This window comes from Netta rufina (assembly GCF_964035555.1).
Source record: "Netta rufina genome assembly, chromosome: 21".
Taxonomy (NCBI): Eukaryota; Metazoa; Chordata; class Aves; order Anseriformes; family Anatidae; genus Netta; species Netta rufina.
Genome location: NC_140145.1, coordinates 10586660 through 10610820, shown reverse-complemented (window position 1 = coordinate 10610820; position 24161 = coordinate 10586660). Strand labels below are relative to the sequence as shown.

The 24161-nt window shown below is 48.9% G+C and overlaps 1 protein-coding gene across 1 annotated transcript in view; it reads left to right on the top strand.

The window, feature by feature from the left end:
* The first annotated feature begins 3306 nt into the window (after positions 1–3306).
* Positions 3307–24161, top strand: part of ACACA (acetyl-CoA carboxylase alpha) — a 117781-nt gene continuing 96926 nt past the window's right edge. Inside the window, 9 exon segments of the mRNA XM_084299665.1 lie at positions 3307–3390; positions 7066–7112; positions 8050–8302; positions 20222–20354; positions 20991–21129; positions 21776–21885; positions 22341–22422; positions 23185–23283; positions 23851–23957. Coding sequence (XP_084155791.1) covers positions 8076–8302; positions 20222–20354; positions 20991–21129; positions 21776–21885; positions 22341–22422; positions 23185–23283; positions 23851–23957 — 897 coding nt within the window. The 5' untranslated portion in view covers positions 3307–3390; positions 7066–7112; positions 8050–8075.

Genomic DNA, 24161 nt, shown 5'->3' with positions numbered 1-24161 from the left:
TTTTTATCTTTACTGCTTCCTCCGAGTGTCGCCGCAGAGGTGTTCAGGCAGATACCGTGCTGATTAGAAGAGCTCCCGGAACAGCTCTGGGATCGTAGGCTCCTGCTGAAAGCTCCTGCACCTGCACGATGGTCAGTGTATGGAGAGGTTAAAGTCAGTGTCAACTCACTGCAGGCCGTGCTACTTCCCAGCTCTGCTCCAAGCAGCAGAGGTGTGCAGTTTGGTAAGAAACGGGCCTGGAGAAAGCCTTATCTGTCAGCCCGATGTCCTTCCGATAGGCGCGTCCCAAACAAAGCCTGGTCCCAGCGGTGAGTCCCAGAGCCGAGAGGGCTCGGGGTGCTGGGGGCTACTGGGCACCGGGGGCTCGGCTGCTTCTAGAACCGGGCGCGCCCTGCCCGGGGCAACCGGAGCCCCCCGGGGCTCTTCAGGTCAATGCTGAAGCCCCAAAGTGCCAAGGACAGGGCAAGGATGGCAGGAGGAGGGCTGCCCCCGGAGCTAGGGGTGCTGCTGGGTGACACGGTCCGGTGTGTGGGTTGGTTTGGGGAGCTGGCGTTTTCTGAGTTAGACGCAAGGTGGCGATGGGAATCATTTTTTCCTCCAGAGCCTCTGACTTTGAAATGCTGAGTAGCCACAGGTTAACGTCCCGCTCACAGAAGGAAGGATAGAATATTTTTGTGGAATCTAAAACAACCCCCTGAGTTTTCAAACGGCTCATAGTCCAGAGGTTCAACACAACCTGCCTCTAAGCGCTACAGAGTCACAGAATCAGTAAGGTTGGAGAAGACCAATCATAAAGAATCAATATAGAAAGATGCCATTCACCATTTTCCAGTGTAAAAGTAACACTTTGAATCTTCCTGAGAAGTATAAACCCGCTCCCTCCCCTCCAAGTGCAGTGTGAAGAATAACCACGTAGCTGCAAATCAGGATTGAAATGATTTCCCAGTTGAACGAATCTGTTATTAGAAATGATTTCACAGTTGAACGAATCTGTTATTATTCTTGAGATAGAAACCATCAGGAATCCCAAATTTGTCAGCCTGGTAAATACAAACTCAAAAACATTAAAAAGAGAACTAGATTTTAAGCAATTTCAAACAACTAAATGTTCATTTTGAATGTGTTTGACCAGCACCATTATTCCCTGATCACCCCCTGATCACTCGCTTTCGCTGTGTGACCCGGTCTGCTGCTTCTCTTCTGGGCTGGGAATGCCAAGAGAAGCCGAACTTTGCAGTCTGACGAGATGATTTAGGGCACTGCCTGAAGCTGTAAGAAAGCTTAGGACTAACAGCAGCACATCTTGCGGACGGAGTTAGCAGTGGCTGTTCACCTGCTGACTGGAGAGAAGGAGATTTATTTTGTGATTATCCTGGTAAACAGGCAGCTGTTGTCAGCGTTGCGAACGTTACCATTTCTTTTCTGATGTTTCAAATCTTCCGTGATGTTTCCTAAATGAAAGATGATTTTGGGTTTAAAAGCCATCTGACCCTTCTCTCTTTTTCTTGCCTGCCAGGACAGGAGTCGTGCCAGGACGCATGGTGTCACTAACCCCCCTAACCTAGGATGATCTGTCCCGTGTTTGCACTAGTGACGTTATCAGAGCCTGGGGAAGAGACATGGAGCCCAGACTTGGCGTCATAAAAGGTAATAACATTTCCCCTGCTTTTTTCTGATATGACTGGTTTGCGTTATTGAGGCTGTGCTTGCTTTTTTGAGAAACCGTGTGTGTGGGGAGGGGTTCCACATGTAAACAGCGTGTGTGCTGTAAGCCGCGTGACAGTAAGTAACGTATTGTGTCCGGTTCCCAAATGCAGTTGGGAAGGGGACATGGATTTAAGCAACATCCCCTGCCCCTCAAGAAGCAGAATCGTGGTTACAGTTGTAAATCCCCTGCCATTGCAAAGTAGTCTGAGCTTTGTGAAGCAGGATGCTCAGATTGAAGCACACATTCCTGCTGTCCACAATTTGAAGTTCGAGCACTGTCCTTTTTAACTATGGTCTGGAACTGAAAGAAATGAGAACCCGTTTCTGTTCCCATGTAAGTCACAGCAACATTCAGCAGCTGTCCCAGGTGCAGGATTTGAGTAAGCATGGCTAATAATTGTTGTTGGGGGCACCTTACCCTGCAGTATACCACGTCTAAATCCCTTCCTGTAATTCCTCCCAAACTGCACTTCCTTGTAAAACATCTCCCAACGATGTCCATTCACAATGAAGGGATCTTGTTGCTGCTTCAGTAGGGAAGCGCAGCTGCGAAACGCACCAAATCCAAAGCTTTTATTTGCTTGTGTCAAACTCAGATAATGCTTTGGGAAGGGCTCTGTGCTGCGTGTCTGTGCATAAACTGCCCTCCTGTGTGCTGTGCGCTGGGACTCTGTGCAAAGGCCGCAGCGTTAGTGTTACGGGGATAACCGAGGTGCTGCTTTACGGCCCTCCGAGCTGCTGTTAGTGTTCCATTTCAAAAGCACCTTCCCAATCCGCCCGTAACGTTGATGGATTTTGTTTGCCGTCTCCTGGCCGCGTTGCTACACCCCGCGCCGTGTGGCAATCCCTCCCGCAGCCCTGGCTGACGGGATGGCCGCGGCGGGCAGGTTTGGGCATGATTTGGGGTGCCGAGAGCCCTGGGCACCAAGAACCTGTCGCAATCCCCGCTTTGCTAAGCTGTGTGTGGGGTTTGGGGCACGGCGCCTCAGCGGGGTTGGCGCTGCGTGTGGCGAGCTGCCCTTCACAGCCACCTTTTACAGCCCTCTGCCGCCTTCACATGCACCTTTTACAGCCCCTTGTGTAAAATGGGGGGTCCTGAGGCACAAATAAAGGCGTTTATGCCCCGAGCAGCCTTCCAGGGGCACAAATCAAGGCGTTTATGCCCTGGGCGGCCGCGGCGCTGAGGGCGCTGACCCCGCCGCCTCACAGCCCCCCCCCCGGCCTCAGGCCCGCTCCCGGCGCCCCCCGCGGCCGGCAGTGGTTGGCTCCGGGCCGCCCGCGGCTCCCCCCATCTCTCCCCCCCCCCCCCTCCCCAAACAGTGGGCGCGCCCAGCCGGCCGCTCAGGCCATGGGCGTCTCCTCGTTAGCCCCGCCCTTCGGCGCCCCGCGCCCCTCTCATTGGTCACGCCCCCCCGCTGCGCGCCCGCGGCCAACCAATGAGAGCGGCGCGGGAGGGGAGGGGGGCTTCGAGGCGCTTGACCCCAGGTAACCCCCGGCGCATCACACCACCGCGCGGGCGGGGCGGGGCCGGTGGGCGTGGCCTCGCTAGGAGGGGGCGTGTCCGGGGGCGTGGCCTGGCCGGAGGTGGCGGGAGGGGGCTCCGCGCCGCGCCCCCAGCAGCGCCGCTGCCCAGCGCCAGGCCGGGGGGGGCCGCGGAGCCTCCGCGGGGGTCGGCACCCTGAGGTGAGCGGGGAGGGGGGCACCGGGACCCCCTCCGGGACCCAGCACCGGGACCAGAACCGCTGAACGGCGCCGGGGGCCGCGGCAGGGCCGGGGCTCGCTGGGCGCCGCCCCAGGGCCCGGCACGGAGCCCCTCTGCTGGGGCTGCACCGGGCTCGGAGCGGATCCGGAGTGGATCCGGAGCGGATCCGGAGCGGCCCAGGCTCCCCCTGAGGGTCAGCCGGGCTCGGGGCTGCTGGAAGCAGGGGCCCTGCGCTGTGCCTCCGGGGCAGGGCAGGTGAGGGCTGTGGCCTCAGCACGCCTGGGCAGCGTGTGTGCCCCTGGGCTGAGCGGCTCTGCCCGCGTTGGGGGGCGTGCGGTGATTTAAAAGCAGGCGAGGAGGTCCCAGCCCAGGGGTGGATGCGTGCAGAGCCTGGTGGAGCGCCCCTGGGTGAAGGAGCAGTGAGAGAAGTTGAGCCGGGTGCTGTGGCTGCTGCTGCAGAGAGAAGATTTAGGCCAGTGAGCGGAGCAGCGCTGGGTTCGGAGCCAGGCGGCAGCTTCAGGTGGAGCAGCGGCCGTGCTGCCCGCAGGTACGGGCTGCTGGGGCTCGGGGCTGTCCGCAGGGCTGGCAGCGTGGCAGGAGGACACATGGGCTCTGCAGTGAGTTGGGTGCTCGCTGCCCGTCCCGTTGCCAGGAGCCCTCCTTGTCCTGTGCATTCAGAGACTTCCAGCTGAGGTGATGTGTGTGTTCCTGGAGGCAACTGAGTGGTCGGGCTGGTAGATACGCGGTGAAAACAAAGTTAAAATAAAAGGTTTTGTTGTTTGGTGCTACCTGTGTTCCTTCAGTTAGGGTGGTGGAAGTGCACCTGGCTGTCGTTTGCTTGGTTAACTATGCAGACCCCTGGGTTTTGCATAGCGGGCCTTTAAACAAACCCAGTTCTGTTTGAATTCCTTTTTCTATGGCTTATGACTATCATAGAGGTACTATTGTGTGTCTTTGAAGGAACCCACAACTAATTTTCATGGGAGTGATGCTGTTCTTTTCAGTAGTGTAGTCCCCTTTAAAACAGGGTCGTTTGGAAAAGAAAAATAAACTCAAAATTAAAATTAAACTTAAAATCACACATAATTTTAATTAAAACTTAATTTCTCTCCTACGTTAAGTATGTTTTGTGTCCAGGTATGGTTTACAGTAATAAGAATGATCTTGAAGTGAAATTGCAGTAAGAACTCCTAAGGCCTGGTGTTTTCACACGTGCGTTTCATCGGTGAGCCGAAAACGTTTCGTGTGCCAGTGGAGTGGTGGAGAAGTGAACTGAGATTTGTTCTACCTCAGGCAAAAACAGACGTGTTACTTCTTAAATTTGGATTGCAGAGTTTTCATTGCTTGTAGCACAAGGCGTACAAAGGCTGTGATTTGGGTTTTAAATAACCCCCCAGCTCCGCAGACGTTAAGGTATGGAAATGCTGCGTGTCTTCTGACTTCCAATGTGAGCTGCCTTCTTCGGGAGGGAGGAGCGTGGCTGTGATTCCATAAAGATAAAACCCTGATTTAACATGTGTTTGTGGAACTGAGCAAGCTCCGGCTGCGTGATGTTACATGTCCTTCCCTCCCTGCGAGGTGCAGCTCTCGGGACGTGTCCCTCCGTAATTCATGGGGCTTCTTCAGCAGCTCCGCAGCCTGGGGTGTGTGTGTAGTGGAGGAGCCAGGCAATTTTGGTTTTGGGGCCTCGTTCAACGCTATTAAAGCAACGGTACGTGTGCTGGTGGTGGGTAGCTGACTTCCAGGTGCCGCCTTCCCGACCTGTGGCCGTTGTTTGCTGCAGCTTCGGCCCTCTGTTCGCAGCACGGGGGGGCAAAAGGCTTCCGTGAGGAGGTCTCTGAGAAATTATACCTTGTGTTTGGCCCCAGAGAACGCTGAAATTAAATTAAATGTGAATAATGGATTTCAGCACACCGAGGATAAGCCGAGCTCATGTCTGATTCGGCGCCAGTTCGTTAGCAGCTGGTCGTGGAGCTTCAGCAGAGCTCCTGACTTCGGGCCTGGGCTGCGCTGGGTCAGCAGTGCACTGGTGAATGCACTTGAATGGGGCTTGGTGGATAGCTGCCTGCTTTTGGAAGGAGTTGTACAAACACGCCGTTCAGTCAAGTCGTCTGAGCCTGGCACTGGGATCGGGGCCCTGGCGCTGCTTCGGTGCTTTCTCAGGGAGCGTTTGTGTGAAATGCTGCGCCTCCGCTGCTCTTTTTCCTTTACCTAGAGGGGTTAAAAGAAAAGCCTCGATACTTAGTTACTAAAACATAAGTGTTTCAAATAAGAAAAGTATTCCAATTAAGAAAGGGTCGGGGTCCCTGTGGCTGTATCCCGTGTTCCTCAGTGCTGATGGTTTTGCCACCGGTAAATCCGTCTGGATGAAATTCTCCAGGAGTGATCTGATGCCAGAATAAATAGACACACAAACATTGTCTTCGTGCTTATACGCACAAAGAGAACTTGATTAAACTCTGAGCAATGGGAAAAAATGCATAAAAAAAACCTCTTGCAGGGATTCATTCCTGCACTTCATGGGTAGGGGGGCAGGCTTTACAGTCCTGCTGCCCGGTCTTTTCCTCATCTGCCCTCGAAAAGGGGCAGCCAGATCCACCATCTGAATGCCTTCCCTGGACGGGTGTTTGTGGCTTTCCAGCCACGAAGTGGTTAAGTGCATCTCCCTGTAAAATGAACTGCCTGTGGCCCCAGTGAAACTGGAGGTTGTGGGAGTAGTGATGTCAACACCGGGTTTGATCTAAATAATTCAGTCAAGTACGGTCGCGGTAAAAGCGCAGGAGCCAGTTGGATCTGTTTTTAATTCTCAGTTACTGATGAAAAGAAAGAGCACGGTGTTTAAGGATTGCAGTGCCTATAAATTCCTCGTCTGTGCTCTAATTAAAGCTATGATCACGTCCTGTTTGTGTTATAACGTGGGCTAGTTTTGCTTGTGTACCGGATGAAGGCTGTCCTGTACGTACCGAGCCTATCACGCTGCTGGAGCTAGTGGGGCTGGCGAGGCTTTTTCTCCTGCGTTTGGGGTGGTGTTAAAGGTCCCAAACCACCCCTTCTGCGGGACAGTGAACGGCAGCAGTGGAGTGCCTGTTGAGAGACTGGGGCCCTGAGGCCATGGTTCCTCATCTGTCTGGTCCATATTGCTGTGTCACAGCTGCTAGAGTTTATTTCACAGGTAAATATTGGGTTTTCGCATGTAAAATACAGTGTGTCAGCTGCGTTTTCTAGCCCCTGATTTCTCATGAGGTCTCTGATTATCATTGGGTTTTGCTCTTGACCATCAAATTCAGCCGAAATCGGACGCCAGATTCAGAAGCTCAGAGATGACAGGGGAAGAAATTTGAATCAAGCAGGCAGCACTGGCACAAAACAGCATTTCTTTTAAAAACAGTGCTAAACCACAAGATCAGGGGTCTGTATCTTGTGTGCACCAGCACAGAGCTCAGAAGTTGCCGGAGCGATGGGCTAGCAGGAGGTGCCATGGCTTGACTTGGGCATCGTGGGTCTGGCTCCTGGTCTAATGGGTGATCTATCTGACCTGCGTGGGCCTCTTCCACCCCGTAACAGTTCTGTATTCACTGGCTCATATAGCCGAGTAAAAACATGCGGAGTATTCTTCATAACAGTGATATTTACTTGTTAATTCTTTTGTTTTCCAGTTCATTTTGGAAGTGGATAACTGCCCAGATTGCAAGAATAACAAGAGGTTAGTGCACAAGCATTTCTAATTTTTGTTTGATTTCCAGCTGTGTGTAGATAAGTGTACCAAAATTGGGCAGAGCACATCAAACAATAATTCACCATCCCACCTGTCTTTGTGTTCCAGAGTATTCCTTTGTTCTCTGTCTCTCACGTTCCTTTATTTGCAGTTATACTTTTTATTTTATTTGAATAAAATACATTCATTCTTTGTGGAAACAACGCTGATTTTGTGATACTCACACTTCTCCATGTTAAGAGAGTCTTTTTACTATGTAATGGTTTTTAATGGTAAATGGAGACCTGAACTTTCATATTTTCCTATTGACAAGTGTAAAACGTGCCGCTAAGTTTCGGTGTATTACCATGAAGTAGGAGCTATCCCCTACCTGGCGTGGATGATCGGAGACTGGGTTAAAGTCCGTGTGATGTTGCAGGAGATGGCTGAGCCAGTCTGACAGCTTGCTGCTGCCAGGAAGGGGAGGTTTGCCTTCTCCATCGTTCCTTACCTGGATCCTCCTGTCCCCTCCCTCCGGCTTGTCAGACCCATTGCTGCTCTGACCCCGCTTGCTAACCTTGCAGGGAAGGATCCTATTTTACTGGTTCGTTATGGTGCTTTTATAGAATCGGGGCAGAAGGTGGGCTGGAAAGCACCTGAGCTGCTGCTAGCAGGCGGTGTGAGCCAGCAGGTTTTGAGCTAGCAGGTTTTGCAGCAGATCAGACACCCAGCTGCTTGCATCTCCTCATCCTTGTAGAAGCAGAGAAGCCAGTGAGTGGAGCAGAGGTGACTCTCCTTGGTCCTGGCTGCCCGTCCAGGTTCAGCCTTGGTGTTTGAACGTTGCACTTCCAGCTGGAAGCGAGCTTTGCTTTGTCGTTGTCTTTGTTCTGCAAGAGCAGACATTAACCTCAGGTTTTGTTTTTGTTCTTTCTTCTGCCACGTAAAGTGCTGAGAGCACAATTTGGAGCAGCCATGGAAGAGTCTTCCCAACCTGCTAAACCCCTGGAGATCAACCCTCACTCGCGCTTTATTATTGGTTCTGTGTCAGAGGATAACTCAGAGGATGAGACAAGCTCCTTGGTGAAACTTGACCTGCTAGAGGAGAAGGAGAGGTCTTTGTCGCCTGTGTCTGTCTGCTCGGATTCCCTTTCAGACCTGGGACTCTCTAGTGCTCAGGATGGCCTGGCAAGCCATATGAGGTATGGATAAAATAATAATTGGTTTCAGCTCTCAGTCCTTTGATCCCATTCATTCCAAAGATAATCCAAAGCTACTCCCTGCAAACTGAGTACTAATTACTCTCACCTTTATATCCAGGTTCTGGTTTTGGCTTCAAATGTTTTTGCTGTGCCAAGAGATCTTCTGGCACTGTTTCAAAATGCCTTCTGTGTTTATCTGTAAGAATAACTTCAGTTTTCCGTTGCTTTTAATGAAACATCTGTGCCTGAATTCTGTAAGCACCTTTCGGAAATCTCAGCTGTTGAGTGTTAGGGAGGGCTTCCCTTATACTGCCTGCCTGTCACCCCAGCTTTCAGAAAACTGAAATGTGTTGACTGAGATCTTTGAGGTTCTCATGTGTGGATGTCTTCTGGACGGGCCACCTTTGTCGAGAGCAAAGACAGTATTTGTGTATTTTGTCTTTGCGTGGAATTTGATGCTTTCTGTGTAGCCAAAGCATTGACAGTACCTCTGAGTAATGTCAGTGATGCCACGTTGATTGGAATGAATGCCTTTTGGTTTGGACAGAGGAAATTGTTTCTGCTTAAAGAAAAGATTGTCAGTGTGTGAAGAGGTGGTAACGTGGTAGGTGCCGCCTGCAGCTCGCGGAGGTGTTGGCCTCACATGGGAGAAGGGCTCTTCCACTCCTGCTCCTAATTCCTTGTGGCTCTGATAATCTATGAAGTTGGTCTTCTGAGGTCATGGTGTTAATATGGCCTCGTTAAGAGGCTCCTTTGTTTCACTGTGGTGCTGATTTGCATACTATTAGTGGGAGGCACCCACCATTCTGTTACAGGCACGGTATCTTGGCCTTCTCAGTGTGCTACAGCTCAGATTCTTGGCAGAACGAAGCAAGAGTCACCAGATACCAGGTCCCCTTTATCCCTTTCCTATATTCCAGCAGGGGCATGGGGAGCTGCGCTCACCGCACTGGCTGTGAGGTTGAGGTGCACTGGGTGTGATGTTCTGCACGTGTTGCTATGAAAATACAATCCTGGACAGCGTCAAAAGCAGTCTTAACATCCAAATTTACTGCAGCAATTGATAGTCCCCTGTTTGCAAGTCTTTTCAGCACGTAAGGGAAGGAAATGTGGTTTTGCTTTGGGAAGATTTATCCACAACATCTCGCAGTTGGATGTAACTTACCTTTTTGTCTGCCAGTTGCTTACAAATAGAGCTGTGGATGGTTGTTTTGGTGCTTTTCAGCCTCAGGTTCTCCCAACAATTCCTCCTGGTGGTCAGAACCAAACCTAGAAAAGCATCCCTGCTCTTGACCTGCTCTTTCTGCTGCCTTTCAGCTTGTTCTCCTGTTTTGCTGGTTTACTATTGCAGATTCAGGAGTTTCAATCTGTCCTTTTGTTGGTGGCATCCTTGCCACTCTGTGGAGACAGACTGAAACCAGATGGCCCCAGCGCAGAGCCTGTAACTAAAGGACAGCAGCCCAGAGTCTGCAGAGCTGTTATGGTCAAGCTGATGGATGGGTTTCACCAGCTGGCAGCAATATAACAGATACAAAACCTTGAAGCAAATTTAAAGGGGATTACTCTTCCAGTGCCTGTCACTTGTTGGCAGCACAGAAGGTAATTTTGAGGCAGGAGGAGCTCTGCTCCTGTAACTATATACGTTTTAGGAACAGGAGCGGGATGAAGACAACCACTGGTGTGGAAACAGACAATGGGAGAGCAAGAAAATCAAGCAGTGTCTGTGTAACTTCGAGGACACTGCCTGGCCTCAGAGGGCTCTAATGCAATAGGTGCGCAACCTTGAGCGCCTCTGTTGTAACCTGCTTACTTTGGCACCCTCTTTGAAGGGTACTTGACTTTTAGTTAACTTGGAGAGAAAAGCCAAGGCAAATAACCAAGTTACAGCACCGGGCTGTTTTTCTAAGATAAAGTTAGGTGAATTGAAAGAGTTTTCCAGGATGGCACCTAGGCCCTTTCACCAAACGATTTCCAAATAATGTTTACACATGGGCAAACGGAGACAAAGACAAGTTAAACAGAATTCGCCCTGTGACGGTGAATTAATGGGACGTGGCAATTCCTACAGCTTCCTGTTGGACACCATGAAAGTGAGACTGCTTCTGGACTGGTAAAGGCAAATTCATGGGGAGTTGAGTGCAGTGTTGGTGAAACAAGGTGCAGGTCCAAGGGAGCGTGTCTTTTTGAAGAGATTGCCAAAAAAATCTTTGCTGGTTTGTCTCCCGGCTCCCCACAGGACACGTTGGTTAGCTAACCACGGACAGAGCGTGTATTCGAGGTGAGTGACTGCTGCAGAGGCGTTCTCAGGGAACATTATCTTTAAAATACAGGATTGAGATAGCTGAAGAAGGGTTGCATGAGCGTACCCACGCAGTCCTGCCTCTTCATAAAGCATGTCAGGCACTAAACCTGTTGCTCTGATGGCTGAAGAGAAGAGATTTCTTCTTACAGCACAGGAGAGCTGGAAAGCAGGCCCATCAGCCGTCTGATTGCGTTGGATTTCCCCTCTCATACCCCGTCAGTCCCAGAATGACTTTGCTGATGAGAAATGCTCTTCCTCCCTCATCAGCTCTCACGATCTGTCATTTTACAGCAAAAAAACTCATTCCAATACAGGTCAAGTGAACGATCTTTGTGGACGATGCTTGGTGCCGGGATGGAGGCTCGGGGTGATGGTGCCTCCCGTCAGATCTGGTGAGCTGGGAGCCTCCCGTGCTGGAGCACCAGGCGCTGCTCCTCCTCCTCCTGCCCTTAGACCCCCAGAAAAAACAACATCACAGCGACTCCTCGTGAAGCATACGTGGCTCACCAGGCTGCTTGGCGTCTGCTCAGCACCTGAGACTTTGCAGGGCTCCTGTCTGAGCTGGAAAACATGGCCAAGAGCCTTATCAGCTGCCGGGGCTGTGGTGCTAATCAATAGCTCCTGGCCCAGCTCTGGGCAGCCTGTGCCAGCCCGTGTTTCTTCACTTGGGCATGCAGAGCGTGCGTGCTGATCCATCTAGCCCCTCATTGATCTGGCCAAGTGTTTGTGCTGTTGCTAAAGCCACTCTTGCCGGGACAGGCTGTACAACACCGGCTTCCGTGGCACTGCGTAGCTGTAAGACCTTTGGTTGTGCTGCTTGACGGCTGTGTTAGGGGATTGGGAAAGCCGTGGTCTGATGATGAACTCCAAATCAGTGCGTGTGTTGCAGCAGAGTTAGGAGAATTGTGGGTTGGGAGAGTAACTGCAGATTGAAATGTCCTGAGTCTTTCTTGCAGCTGTGCTGTATTTGAAGAGTATCAGTGATAGAAACTGTGTAAATTCCTTCCTGGCTGGGTTATGGCATTGAACATGGAAAAGATTCCTGAAAGAAAGTACTTGTAGATGGTTTACATTAACAACATTTACTCTGTTGCATTTTGCACCTGTAGCTAATTACACTAAACACACTTTTTATTTTTGTCTTTTGGATTCCAGGCATAACTGTGTTGTGTTTGAGCTCAGAAATACCCCTCGGCTGGAGGCAGCAGTCCTGTTGGGACAGGGCACGGTGCCGTGCAGAGAGCCACTGGGCAGTCGTTAGGTTCCTTCTGAAGCTTTCAGTGGGGGATTAAGTAACTTCTCCGTAAATGCCACTGGGAAGATACTTTGGGTCTGTTTATTTTGTTTTGTAAATCGTTCTCGCCTATTGCTATATTTAATTCCTGTTTTTAAAGAGAGCATCCCCTATCGAATTCTTTTTAAGAATAGAACAAATCCTGCATGTCTCCTGGTACTTGTACTGCAGGGCTCTCGTTTCATAACCAAACCTGGGTGTACAAAGTCACCTGGCAATCCCCTTGCAGCAACTGAAAGCCAAATTTTTGGAAGTAGCGCAGCTAACACCACGCCCACAGAGACTTAATGCCTTACGTTATTTGGACTTCTCAGTAAATAGTCTCAGTAAGTTACTGAGATGTGTAAGAAGAGCTAATCGGCTGTGAAAGTCATCTGGAAAGAAGGCCTCGATTTAGGGCTGGAGAGGAGCACATTGAGTGCACCCAGCCTGGCACAGGGAGAGGGTGCCAGCTTCGAGACCAGGCTTAGAATAATTGCAGAGTACCGAGGGAAATAAAGGAGCCTTTTGAACTTGTTTTGAATTAAAAAAATGCCTTTCCAGTCCAAAGGTTTGTGGTTAGGACTTCACAGAGCACTGATCTTGTAGGGCCCTTGGAGTGGCTGTGTCTGTATGTCCAGATGTGCGTAAGTGCCCGTGTGCTGTGGGGTCTGCGAGGCTGCTGCTTTCACTGCTGCTTCCAAGACTGGCCTGGCTGCGTGGAGAAGGACTTCTCCTGTGCTGAACGGGGACCTTTGGTGCCAGGTTTTCTGCAGATTCCTGGCCTGGCTCGCTGCTCGCCCAGCCCTCCCCTTTGCTGGGGATCGGTCGCTGTAGGCTCAGCAGGCAGGGCAGGGCGATGCTGTTTGCAGGTTGTTAAATTAAGGCCGTGCATCTTCAAGGAGCCCTGGCAAAACCCAGGATTTAGGTTTTGTTACCCCAAATGTCGTTGAGCTGTGTTGGGATTTTGAACTTTATCCACCTGGAGGGAAAATCTGAATTTCCTTCTGTATCTGCTGTGAAAGAGGATGCTTGGGATGCATTTTGGTCACTGGTAACTTGTGAGTTATTTTTTCTCCTCTAAAAGCTGCCCTTCTTATCGACAGCTACACTGTGGAGGCCTCTTTGTGTGCATAGCTATCAGAAGTGGCAAGGATGCAGAGCATCTCCGGGCTAGGAGATAACCGGCACCTCTGAGCTCCACCCCAAAACCCCTTCCATGAGACCAGGCGAACGGTCTGGCACGTGGTCTGTATGGGGACGTGGGCAGCACCGTGCTCTCTGCAGGATGCTCTCCCAACACGCTGAGATGCAACCCCCCAACCCTTTCATTCCTCTTTTCCTCTCTCTTTCATGCAGAGCAGATCTGGTCAGAGCTTGAACTTTGACAGAGTGAGGACATAAAGGCAAATGTGTTTTAGGGGATTAGGGGCTGGCGTCTGGATTTGATTTGATTTAAGCTTGGCTGTTTATTTGGACTGACACCTGGATTTACTGGCTATTTTTGAGGTCTGGGAATGTGGCACGAGGGTCTGAGCAGGAAGGACGTGGTGAAGGAATGGGAACAGTGGGAGGGAGTGGGGCACAGATGTAGGAGGGCCTCAGGAGCGGCGAGGTTTGGATGGCAGTACGTGTGACCCAAAGGGGCTCGGGAAGCTTTAGGCTGTCGGGTTCCCCCATAACAGCGGGCGAGGTGCTGCTTTGGAACCGGCCGAGAACCCCAGCGCTGTGGCGTGTGCCCTGTGGGTACGGTTCCGTTTAAAACCCATACAGCACGAGGGATAAACGCCAGGCAGGGGATTCAGGGAAAGCAAACAGCTGAGAAGTGTCGGCATTTAATGCCTGCATCTGCTGCAGCTGTGGTGTGGGGCTGTTGGAGGGGAGCCCCAGCAGCTCCTGCTGGTCTGGGCTCCAGTGCTGGCACCAGTTACTGCTTTAGGCTTCTCACCTGCCCTGACTGCTGGTCAGAACCTGCGTTGGTGTGAATGTGGGGTTATTAGCCAAGAGGCAGGGAGAGGGCTGTCGTGTTTCGGGCTGTATCCTTTATTGAAATTCCTGAAATCATTAGGCTCAACCTTGTGTCAGAGCTGCGGTGAGTCTCGTGTTCAGATTTTTAGGTCGAAGCACTGATTTCTGGCACCATCTGTATTCGAGTTCTGTCTCTTTAAGGCTGCAGGAAAAAATAAAATGTCTTTGAATCAGTGCAGATTGCTGCCTCCCAGTGTCTGTTGCCCAAGACGTAGCCAGCCGTTTACTGTGGCTGCAGAGGTCCGTGTTGCTTGCAGGATTACATGTACACCTGCTTGTTCTCTCGGCTTTTTTGTGAAACAGGTTGCAAAGGCAGCCCTAAAAGCAGAGCAGATCTCGTGGACGCATCGAGAGCGTTAAAGTCCCACCACCCAGATCAGATGCAGGCACACATCAGCCCGCACATATTTATAAAACATAAAGCCTGCACTGCCGAGAGGAGCTGCCCTCCCTCCGAGCCCTTCGCAGGCCCGAGCAGGGGGAGAAGCAGAGCAATCCCGTCTCGGTGTGTGCGTGTGTGTGTGTGCTGCAGTCTCCTTACGGCTGCCGTTCAAACCAGCCGGCTAATGCCTCACCGCCCGTGGAATAAACTGCTACGTCACCGGGAGCACTTGGCATGTTCCAGTGCTGGGATCAGTGCGGGCTCCTGGCTGCGATGTGCGTCAGGTATGTGTCCTTCCGAGCGCTGCTTTTCTAGGAGAGCAGGGGAGGGCCGCGCAGGCTCTCCTTTTGTCTGACAGCAGGCCCCGGCTCTCAAGAGGGGGAGACGTTTCCCGGCGTTATTTACCAGTTGGTGCTGATGGTTTTGGGTTAGGAAGGGAGCCCTGTGGTGTGTGGTTGGTGGTAAGTATGGGTGCAGGAGGGCACAGCCTCGTGCGGCGTGTTCCTGTAGGGGTGCTGCGGCAAATCAGGTCCATTGGTGTCGTAGCAGGGAATTCAGCTGCTAGAAGGCAAAAGGAATATTTTTAACCACTGCTGGAGCTGTTTCTCTAGCGTGGAGCTGTGTGGAGCTGTAGGGTCTGTTTCCTTGCAGCTACAGAGGTCAGAAACTGTTTGGGCTGGGAGCTGTGGGCAGGCTTTTTTTTGGAGCACAGGCAGATATTGGGGAAGCAGTCATCACAAAAGCTGAGAAATAAAATGTCAATGACAGTGACCGTAAATTTTATTCTCGAGTCAGAATCAGAACCAGGAAACTTAATGGAGCCATAGATCACGCAAGAATTTTCCTCAGAAAATGATGGAGCTGTGTTCTGCGTGCAGTGCGTGGCCAGTGGGGTCACTGCCTGCCTGCTGGGCTTTGCTGGTCCTGTTCAGCGGTGTCTGGAAGAGAAAGCGACACAGATCTTCTGAAGCTGAGTCTGAAACTTAAGACTCCACCACTGTGGTGGCTTGTTTGGAGCTGGGAAGGCGGTGAGTTTGTGGCAGCCACCCTGCAGGAGCCTGACAGCCTGGGGAAGGTGCGTGGCCGAGGCACTGCGCCGTGCTGCAGGGCCTGGGAGCAGGATCTGTGCATGGTGTGCAGGAGGCCTGTCAGGATGGAAGCAGTGGGCAGTGCTGAAACAAGTTGCTTTTTCTGACTTGCTTCTGTTTTACGCTGGATTGAACAAGAGATTTCTGACACACTTCATAGCTGGGTGGCCTGAGCAGCTCCTCAAAGAGGGAACAAAGACTTGACGGGTGAGAGAGGCGTTTAGGAACCAGGCAGATACATCCTGTGTTCAAACACAGCCCCTTCTTTTTATCTGGGCACAAATAAAGTGTGCAGCTGGAAGGGATCCCACGAGTCATCTGGGCTGTGTTTTTGCCCCAAGGTAGGGTCACCTGCACGCTAAGCCAGTCTTGATCAGGTACTACTCAAACCTGTTGTGAAACCTTGCTTTTCCCACAGCACAGCCTGTGCAATCACTTCACTCGCTGCTTTAATCAACAGTACTATTAGAAGGTTTTTGTAATACGTGTTCTCTTTGGTGTAAGGTAATTTCGTTGTTTCCCATTGATGGGACACAAAGAAAATGCCAGTCCTGTCCCGGCAGTGGCAGGACCCGTGGTCTGCCTGGGTCCGGGGGTTTTTGGTTGTTCAAACTGTTCTTTGACCAGCCTCGCTTGTATCTGCTGAGATTTGTTTCCACTGTGACTTCCTCCACTGCCACAGCGTGTCGCTGTCCTGCTGCGCCCTTCTGCTGACAATGCTTGAAGAAATTGGATCCGCGCAGAATTGTTTGTCTGCACTTTATCAGACACGTGGCGCTTGCTGTCGGTCATCGCTCATACCGCTGGCTATTCTTAGTGTCCCATCTCCTGCAGTGACCTCACCTTGCTCTTCAGGGCTCAGGGTTGCATGCTGTCTCATTAACGTGCCTTTTCCTCTGGGCACACACTCCTCTTTTTATTATTTTTATTTTTGAGGGATCCTGGATGATTGCATGGCTTCTGCTCAGACTCTTGGAATACGTGTACATCAAGTAAGAGCTGAGCTCCCTGGGTATGGCCCCGCACTAGCACAGACACGAATGCTGTGAAATTTAAAAATGTCATCCAGTTGCTGCCAATCCAGATTTGATCACCAGTGTGTTAGAGCTGCAGTCACTGCCCTTGCTCATCCCTCACCCACCCACCAAATTTACAGTTTCTGCATGTGCTCGATACTGAGTAAACGTTCCTCCTCTCTGGTGATGCTACAGACCTGGTGGTACTGCAGCACCTTTGCTTGTGAGGATGTTTAATCTTATAGCACTCAGAATGAGCTGGTCTCCATTTTATGGGTGGAGAAACTGAGGCACAACAAACCGGGGTGTCTTGTCCAAGCCCTCCCAGGCTGGTGTCCGTGTGCTCTTTGTCTCGTGTTCGGATCACCGATGTGCTCTGTGCCTCTGCAGACTGTGTGTCTGACTTTGCTCTCTGCTTTCCTCCTCCACTGTGAAAATCTGATTTTAAATCCTGTGCCTTGATTGAATTCTTCGGGCTAATTTCCCCCAGTGGCCGTTCCTCAGCAGCTACCTTTGTGACAGCACAGGATGTGCTGGCTGGTCCGCGGCTCCTGTGGGTGCCGGCAGGGGAAGCTCTGCGGTCTCCTACCAGACTCCGGTGTGGGGAGTGCGGACGGGGCCAGCCGTGGCTCTGGGAAGCAGCTTCTCAGCGTGTGCTGCGGCAGCGGGGCTGCGTGCTGAGCCCGGTTACGTAACCTGTGGATCGTTTTCTCTTTTCCTGATCAGCTGCTTTCCTCTGAACGCAGAGCAGGGGAGCTGCTACCCTCTGAATGTGCATGCTGCGTCACAGGAAGAAAGAGTGGCAGAGGGGTGGCAGAAGGCAGGGGACAAAGGTTAACAGGCTGGAGCAATCCGGGAAGTGCCACTGCTTCAAGGAGAACCGTATGAGTGGCAGAGGCTCTCGGCAGCTTTGCCCTGCTGGGTTTTGAGCTGCAACATTGAAGAGAATAAACCAGCAGCAGTTACACTAGAGGAGTCGTTAGCAAGCTTGCAGTCTGTTCATTCCTTCACTGAGACAGCATGGAGGAGTCTGCAGATCAGAGTCAGGAAATGAGATATCACATGCTGCAGAGGTAAGAATTGCAGATATGATTGTCTCCTCATAGCAGCACCCATCTTGGATGGAAGCAGTTGGGCACTGTACTGGAATCTGTACTGCTATTTTTCTGTGTTAATTTTATCCCTCAGAAACACTCGCCATTTTCTGTAAGGTGTTTGTGCATGCAGTCTGTAGAAAGATGCTGACCTGCACTGTAGTTGGGGAATCAGGGCTTGTAAAGTTTGAGATTCTGCATAACTTCTGACCTCTATAAGCAGAAGGGTAGGTGAGCGTTTCGGAAGTTCTGATGTAGTAAAACACTGCAGCTGTGACCTGGTGAGTAGCAGGGATAACTATAACTAACTCACCATTTATTCTATTTTATTTAGAGCTCAGTCTTCTTTCTTCCTTACTGCCCAACTTCTCCACCACCTTACCCTGAAAAAGAAGAAAATCTTTCCTGTTTTGTTTATAATGTGCCACCTGTGAATATTAGTGAACAAACGTAATATTCTTGGCATGCATCCCATCACAAATTAAATGGAACCATACTTGTTTATAAACAAGTGTTTGTATTTTGTTTTGGATGACAAACTTCAGATTTAATTGTCATTTTATCTGTAATATCTATTTGTATAATAATTTGAACTTGGCAAGTTAGTCCACATTCATACACGTTCACAGATTCTGACTGCAAGATTTTAGTCTGTGTTTTTTTTTTTTGTTTGTTTTTGTTAAGACTGCTCTGAATAAACGTGCAATGGATACACCTGTGTGACTTATTCCATGGGCTGTGCTCCTTCCTTGCCACGCCAAAGATTCTGGTCTTCTTTAAAGACAAATTTAATGACAGTTCAGCCTTACCAACGCTTTTACTCTTTTTCTTGGCCATTGGCCTCTGTCCTTAAAGTCCCAGGCAGAGATTTGCAAGTGTGGTTAGTCAACTCCTGCTGATAGCAGCCAGTGGTAAGTGCAGAGACATAGCTTATCTCTGACATGCAGCTCGCTGGAAGAAGGGAAAGTTTTCTGGGGAAGTACCTCCACGCACTTAACTTCGTCATACGCCCTTCTTCAGCTATCAGCTGTTTGGTCTGACCTGGTACAGCCCTTCGTATGGCCTAGAATGTCTCTGGGACATGGACATTTTTTATTTATATTTAAGCATCTGTTAAAATCATCCTATTGATCTCCTGTCTGTTACCTTTTATTTTTCCCCTTCTGTCTGTACTAGTACCAAAAGTATGGGAAAGGCTGCTAAGAGGAAAAATCTGGGTTCAGACTGGGTAATAGCTGTGGTTCGTTCAGGATTTCTTTCATCAGCAATTATTTTTAGTCAGAGTTCTGGCCTGGGGTGTTGCTGTGCCCCTGTGGAAGAGCTGAGGGGGGTCTGCCCTCCAGCTAGGCAGACCCCCATGGCACCTGCAGGCCACGGTGTGTTTCTGGGGGGGCTGTGCCTGCTCTGGGGCTAAACCCCAGCACCTCCAGCAGCCGCAGCTCACTTGAGCCCTGACCGTAGCACAGCCGCAAACCTCACAGCTTGCAGGCTGCCTCGCCTCCGGGGCTTGTCCTTGGCTTTGTTTTCCCTTCATGCTCTCCCCCAGTGATTCCGCTCACTTTCTGCCCCGTCTCATCCTGTTTCCTAGTGGGGTTGCTCAACGCATCAGTGCTTCAGCAGCTGATTAGGTCAGAGGCCCCTGATGGCTTCCACAGGCACGGGGCATGTGGCCGGGCCTGTGGGGCCGCCGGGCACAGAGCCGCATGGCTGCGCCCCAGGCCTGCAGCTTGGGCCTTCCCCGCACCTCGAGCAGCCCCTGAAATACCTTCCCTGTGCTCCTCTGTGCTCCCTACAGAAATGTTCTGCCACCTACATCATAGTTGGGGGGGGATTTTCTGTCAGGGTGTTCGTGGAGAAGGAAAGGAGCCTGTTAAAAGCACGCCAAATGTAGGACCAAAATTCTGGTAAACTGTGAAGGGCCCTGAAGGGGCGAAGCTCAGAGGCTTTAAAGTGAGAAGTAACTTGTTGCTGCCCGGTTCTGCTGCACTACAGTGAACTCACGAGGAGTTGAGTCTTCTCTCACAATCTCAGCTTTGTAAACTTTAGCAAAAGGTGATTTATCCATTTTTTTTTCCTGAGGAAGCTGAAGCATAAGAAAGGGATGCAACATTCCTCTTTCCACACCAAAAGAGTGGCAGAGCACAGGGTTGATCGGACACAGGACTGGCTTTGTCATGTTAGCAGTAACATGATGAGTTTGTCCTCCAGAACTTTTCATAAAGATATGAGAGATTGGATAGTGGAAAATCCTTGGAAAAGGATTTTAAGTTACCAGTCACAGAGACATCAGGGCCTCGCCTTTACACCTGGAGGGTTACTTGCTGTGGTTCTCAAATAGGGTTTCCTGATGGAGTCTGATTTAGTACATTGTTTTACCAAAGCCAGAAAACAGTTGTCACTTGTCAGCTTTCCCAGAGGATTTGGAAGTGGTGGAGCATAGTTAACACAGCTCTTCTGTGATGGGCAGCTATGTTCAGCAAACACATTTCTACGTGCTTGTAGATCAGCATAACCAGAATTTCTCAGGTAACCTGGCATTTGCAGAGGTACAACTGATGATTACAAAACAAATTCATCCTCGTAAAAGCTCAGAGCCAGGCCATGGTGGGCTGGAAGCAGGGAATAATTCTAGGGGAATATAGTCAAGGGGACCTTTAAAAATCATTGACATATATTCTATTCATGAGCATCTGCACTGCCAAGTTCCTTTTTTCTGTCCCCCTCACATTGCCTTAGGCCCAGCATGTCTGGCTTACACCTTGTAAAGCAAGGCCGGGACAGGAAGAAAGTTGACGTGCAGCGGGATTTCACTGTGGCTTCTCCAGCAGAATTTGTTACTCGTTTCGGAGGGAATAAAGTTATAGAGAAGGTAAGTTGCTGACCTTTCTGACTTCAGAATGTTGCGTTCTTGTTCCCTTCCCTTGAGCAGTGACTTCTCTACATAGAAGGCTGTACATTGCAGATATCAAAATATTTATATTCCTGTACTTGAAAATCGTATTTCTGCCTGTAATTATTCTGTTTCAGTTTTATTTTAAATGTGATAAGTAAACATCTCATTGTTTTTGTTTGGTGTGTCAGGAAAAAAAAAAAGAGTGAGCTAGAGCGCTTCTGCTGGTACAGGAGCATATTTTATAGATATATAACAAATGTTGACTGGATAAAACACTAATAAATGTATTTAAAAATACATAGGCATTTAATGGATGAGGTCTTCTCCATTCAGGTATCAAAAATTTTAGGAACGCATTATGCCTGTTCTCACATGTCCTCCTGCTCTTTAATCCAAACAAAACAATACATTAAAATCTTTATGGTCAAGCAGGGGCTGATTTCTGGTTTGCTTGATGGGGCATTGAATGGTTTTGGTGAATTGAAAACTGGCTGAGGAAACTCAGAACCAAAAAATTGGATGAAAGATTGCAGAGAAAACGGCCAGATTCATTCTTGCTTAGAGCTTTGTGCTATTTAGACTCTATCTCATCCCTGCATCTGATATACCTAGGTCCTGATAGCCAATAATGGGATCGCAGCAGTGAAATGCATGAGATCGATCCGACGCTGGTCCTATGAGATGTTTCGAAATGAGCGGGCGATCAGATTTGTTGTCATGGTGACTCCTGAGGATCTGAAAGCAAATGCAGGTGAGTGAAGGTGCACAACCATCTCCACACAGACCTGCGTGCCCACAGGGGTGCAAGAAGTTGAATGTATTGTCTGCTGTATCACATGCTGTTCTGTAAAGTAACAGGCTTTTCTGGGAGGAGATTAAACATGTTTATTTAAAATTGGAAGGAACACAAACCACCAGGCAGGTAATCTTGCGTTACCTATTCATTCAAAACCATATCCAGATCTGACTGGAATATTAACCTTAAACATGGTTTTAGGTTTATATTTTTAAGTTTGATTCCACATATTTGCTGACAATCTGTAAGCATTTTTATACTTTAGCAAGTACCTGCTTCCTGGAGGCTTCTGGGATAACCTGAATTTACCTTAGATCCTGAGTGTTAGGCACTTACGCACACATCAAAACTTTTAAAGAGTTTTGAAGGCTTTTTTTTTTTTTTTTGGTTAAATGCTTTCAAGACAGAAAGTTTAAAGTTTGCCATAGGTATTTTATTATGTAGAAAATACTCTTGGATCATTGTTAGGAATTTCCAAAGTCAGTGAGAAAGAAAAGTGGATGAGATTTTAGGATTTGCTCATACTGTAGATTTAGGGAGTTTTAGACCAAACACCATTAATTAGATTTGCAGTCTAATGCAACCTTTGTTGTCTTTGCAGAGTATATTAAAATGGCAGATCACTACGTCCCAGTTCCAGGAGGACCAAACAACAACAACTATGCAAATGTGGAACTCATTCTTGATATTGCTAAACGGATTCCAGTGCAGGTGAGAAGTGTCACAGCTTTTAAATCATGAACTAACACTAAGGAATTTTCTCTTAAATAATGAGTTGTACCTGGTGAAAAAGATAGGTCAAAGAAGTAGAAATGACAACCCTGTACTAGCAGTAAAAGACAAGAATATTAGAAAGCAGTCAGATTCTCAGTATGAATATCTGCAGGAGATAGAAGGTTCCCTTCACCCTTGCACTTCCCTAAGCTTACTTCATCTTCCACAACTTCTTTGCCTTCTTTGACTCAGCTGCAAGATGCAATATGCTGGTCCTTTAAACTAAACATACTGTGTACTTCAGGAGTCTTGTCTGGCTTATGAATCTTATGAGGATCTTTTCTGTTCAGTGGAGAAAAGAAAGATTTGGAAGTATCTGCATGCTTTGTATTTCTGCTTACTTGCCAGTTTACTAAAACAAAGAGTGAATTATGTGTTATGTTCTTTTGCAGGCTGTATGGGCTGGCTGGGGCCATGCCTCCGAGAACCCTAAACTACCAGAACTTCTCCACAAAAATGGGATTGCTTTCATGGGTGAGGATGTGTACTTCTGACCAGAAACGTCATCTCCATATCTGAATATAGGATAAGTTTTTGGACATGCTGTGTTTAAATCCAAAAATGGACCTAATGTGATAGAAGTTACGGTCTGAACATAGCCTTTAGCTTGGGAGACAGTTGTGTCGTGTTCTGACTTCTAGCAGATCTGCAATGACTTAAGCCATCACTGCAGAAATACTCTGAGCCTTTGAAGAGGAGTGAATTTAAAAGCTGTATTTTGATTCCAGTTTAAATCTGTTACCAATCATTAGCTACAGTCCCACACAAGCCAAATTTCTAGTGAAATTGGAGCACTGAATTATTATTCCAATAGCATGTGATGTGCACACCTAGTACCAGCTATCTCTGAGAGCAGGCCTAGCTTGAAGAGAAACACATGGGCAGGTAGTGGTGCTTGCAGGTTGGGTGTTCCAAGACTTACTTAATGTGATGGCCACTTAACAAGCTATTGTGATATGGCTGTAGTGGCATTGCTGTGGTTACAATCACCTTTTCCTTTTTCTTAGTCAAAGGTACTTTAGTCTGATTGCTTTTAGATTCCTGGCTGATAGAGTTAATGCTCTTGGTTTCAGTTCAGAAATGTTGGTTTATACCAGTTGGGATGTGGCATGCGTCAGTCCTGCTAACAGCTGTTGTTTATTGCTCTTGCATGGAACCCAGATCAGACTTGTGGGCATTTCCCTAGTGTTTGATAGCTCCTGTGTCTCTCTCATGCATTGTTTTTGCTCTTTACAGGTCCTCCAAGCCAAGCAATGTGGGCTTTAGGAGATAAAATTGCTTCATCAATAGTGGCTCAGACTGCTGGCATCCCAACTCTTCCTTGGAGTGGCAGTGGTAAGAAAGAATTTCCCTGTGTATAAAGATCATTCTAATCTTTTCTTCAACAAACCTAATCTTTAATAAATATCTGTGCACAAAAAGGTCTAGTGGATGTGTTCCATCTGTTTAGGGATTCAAATTTGTGCTGTCCAAGGCTTTTAGGCGTAGTGACTATGTCATAAATAAATATGTCAGGCAAAATTTACACGTTCCTTAATATGTTGTTAGTCTAACAGCACCACTGTAGTATCTGGTGTTTCTGCAGTCTCTACTTTTTTTAGCACATAGTTAGTAACTCTTGAGCACACAGCCAACACTCTGCTTCCATGGAAGCTCTATACAGTTTCAAATACGATAAATAACAACCTGTTTATCAGAATTGTGCAAAGTAAGTGAAGGAGGATAAAACTGTTGTTGGCTTCCCAGATGAAAATCTTTGCTCTGCATGCTTTTATTTTGTAAATACTTCCAGATTGGTTCCATGAGGAACTGTGACTGCTGTTTGTTTCACCAGTGTCTAATGTATGAATTCTCACTGAGCCTTGCAGCAGAATGAGCTAGAAGATCATGCTTTTATTTCAGGTCTTCGAGTAGACTGGCAGGAAAATGATCTTCAGAAACGTATCTTGAATGTTCCTCAGGAGCTTTATGAAAAAGGCTATGTGAAAGATGCAGACGATGGACTGCGGGTAGGTGGCTAGTTATTTGGAGTCCTGCTGCATGCACACCTGGCGAGAGCCTAGAGATTTGGTGATCACTTCAAGAAGCTGTAGTTCTCTGTAGTCATAAAATCACAGCCAGAGCAGCAAATGTTCCCCATTTTTCCACCTACAGGAACCCTCTTGAACTGGAATATTTGGTTTCTATCTCATTCATGTGTAGCTTGCTAAATA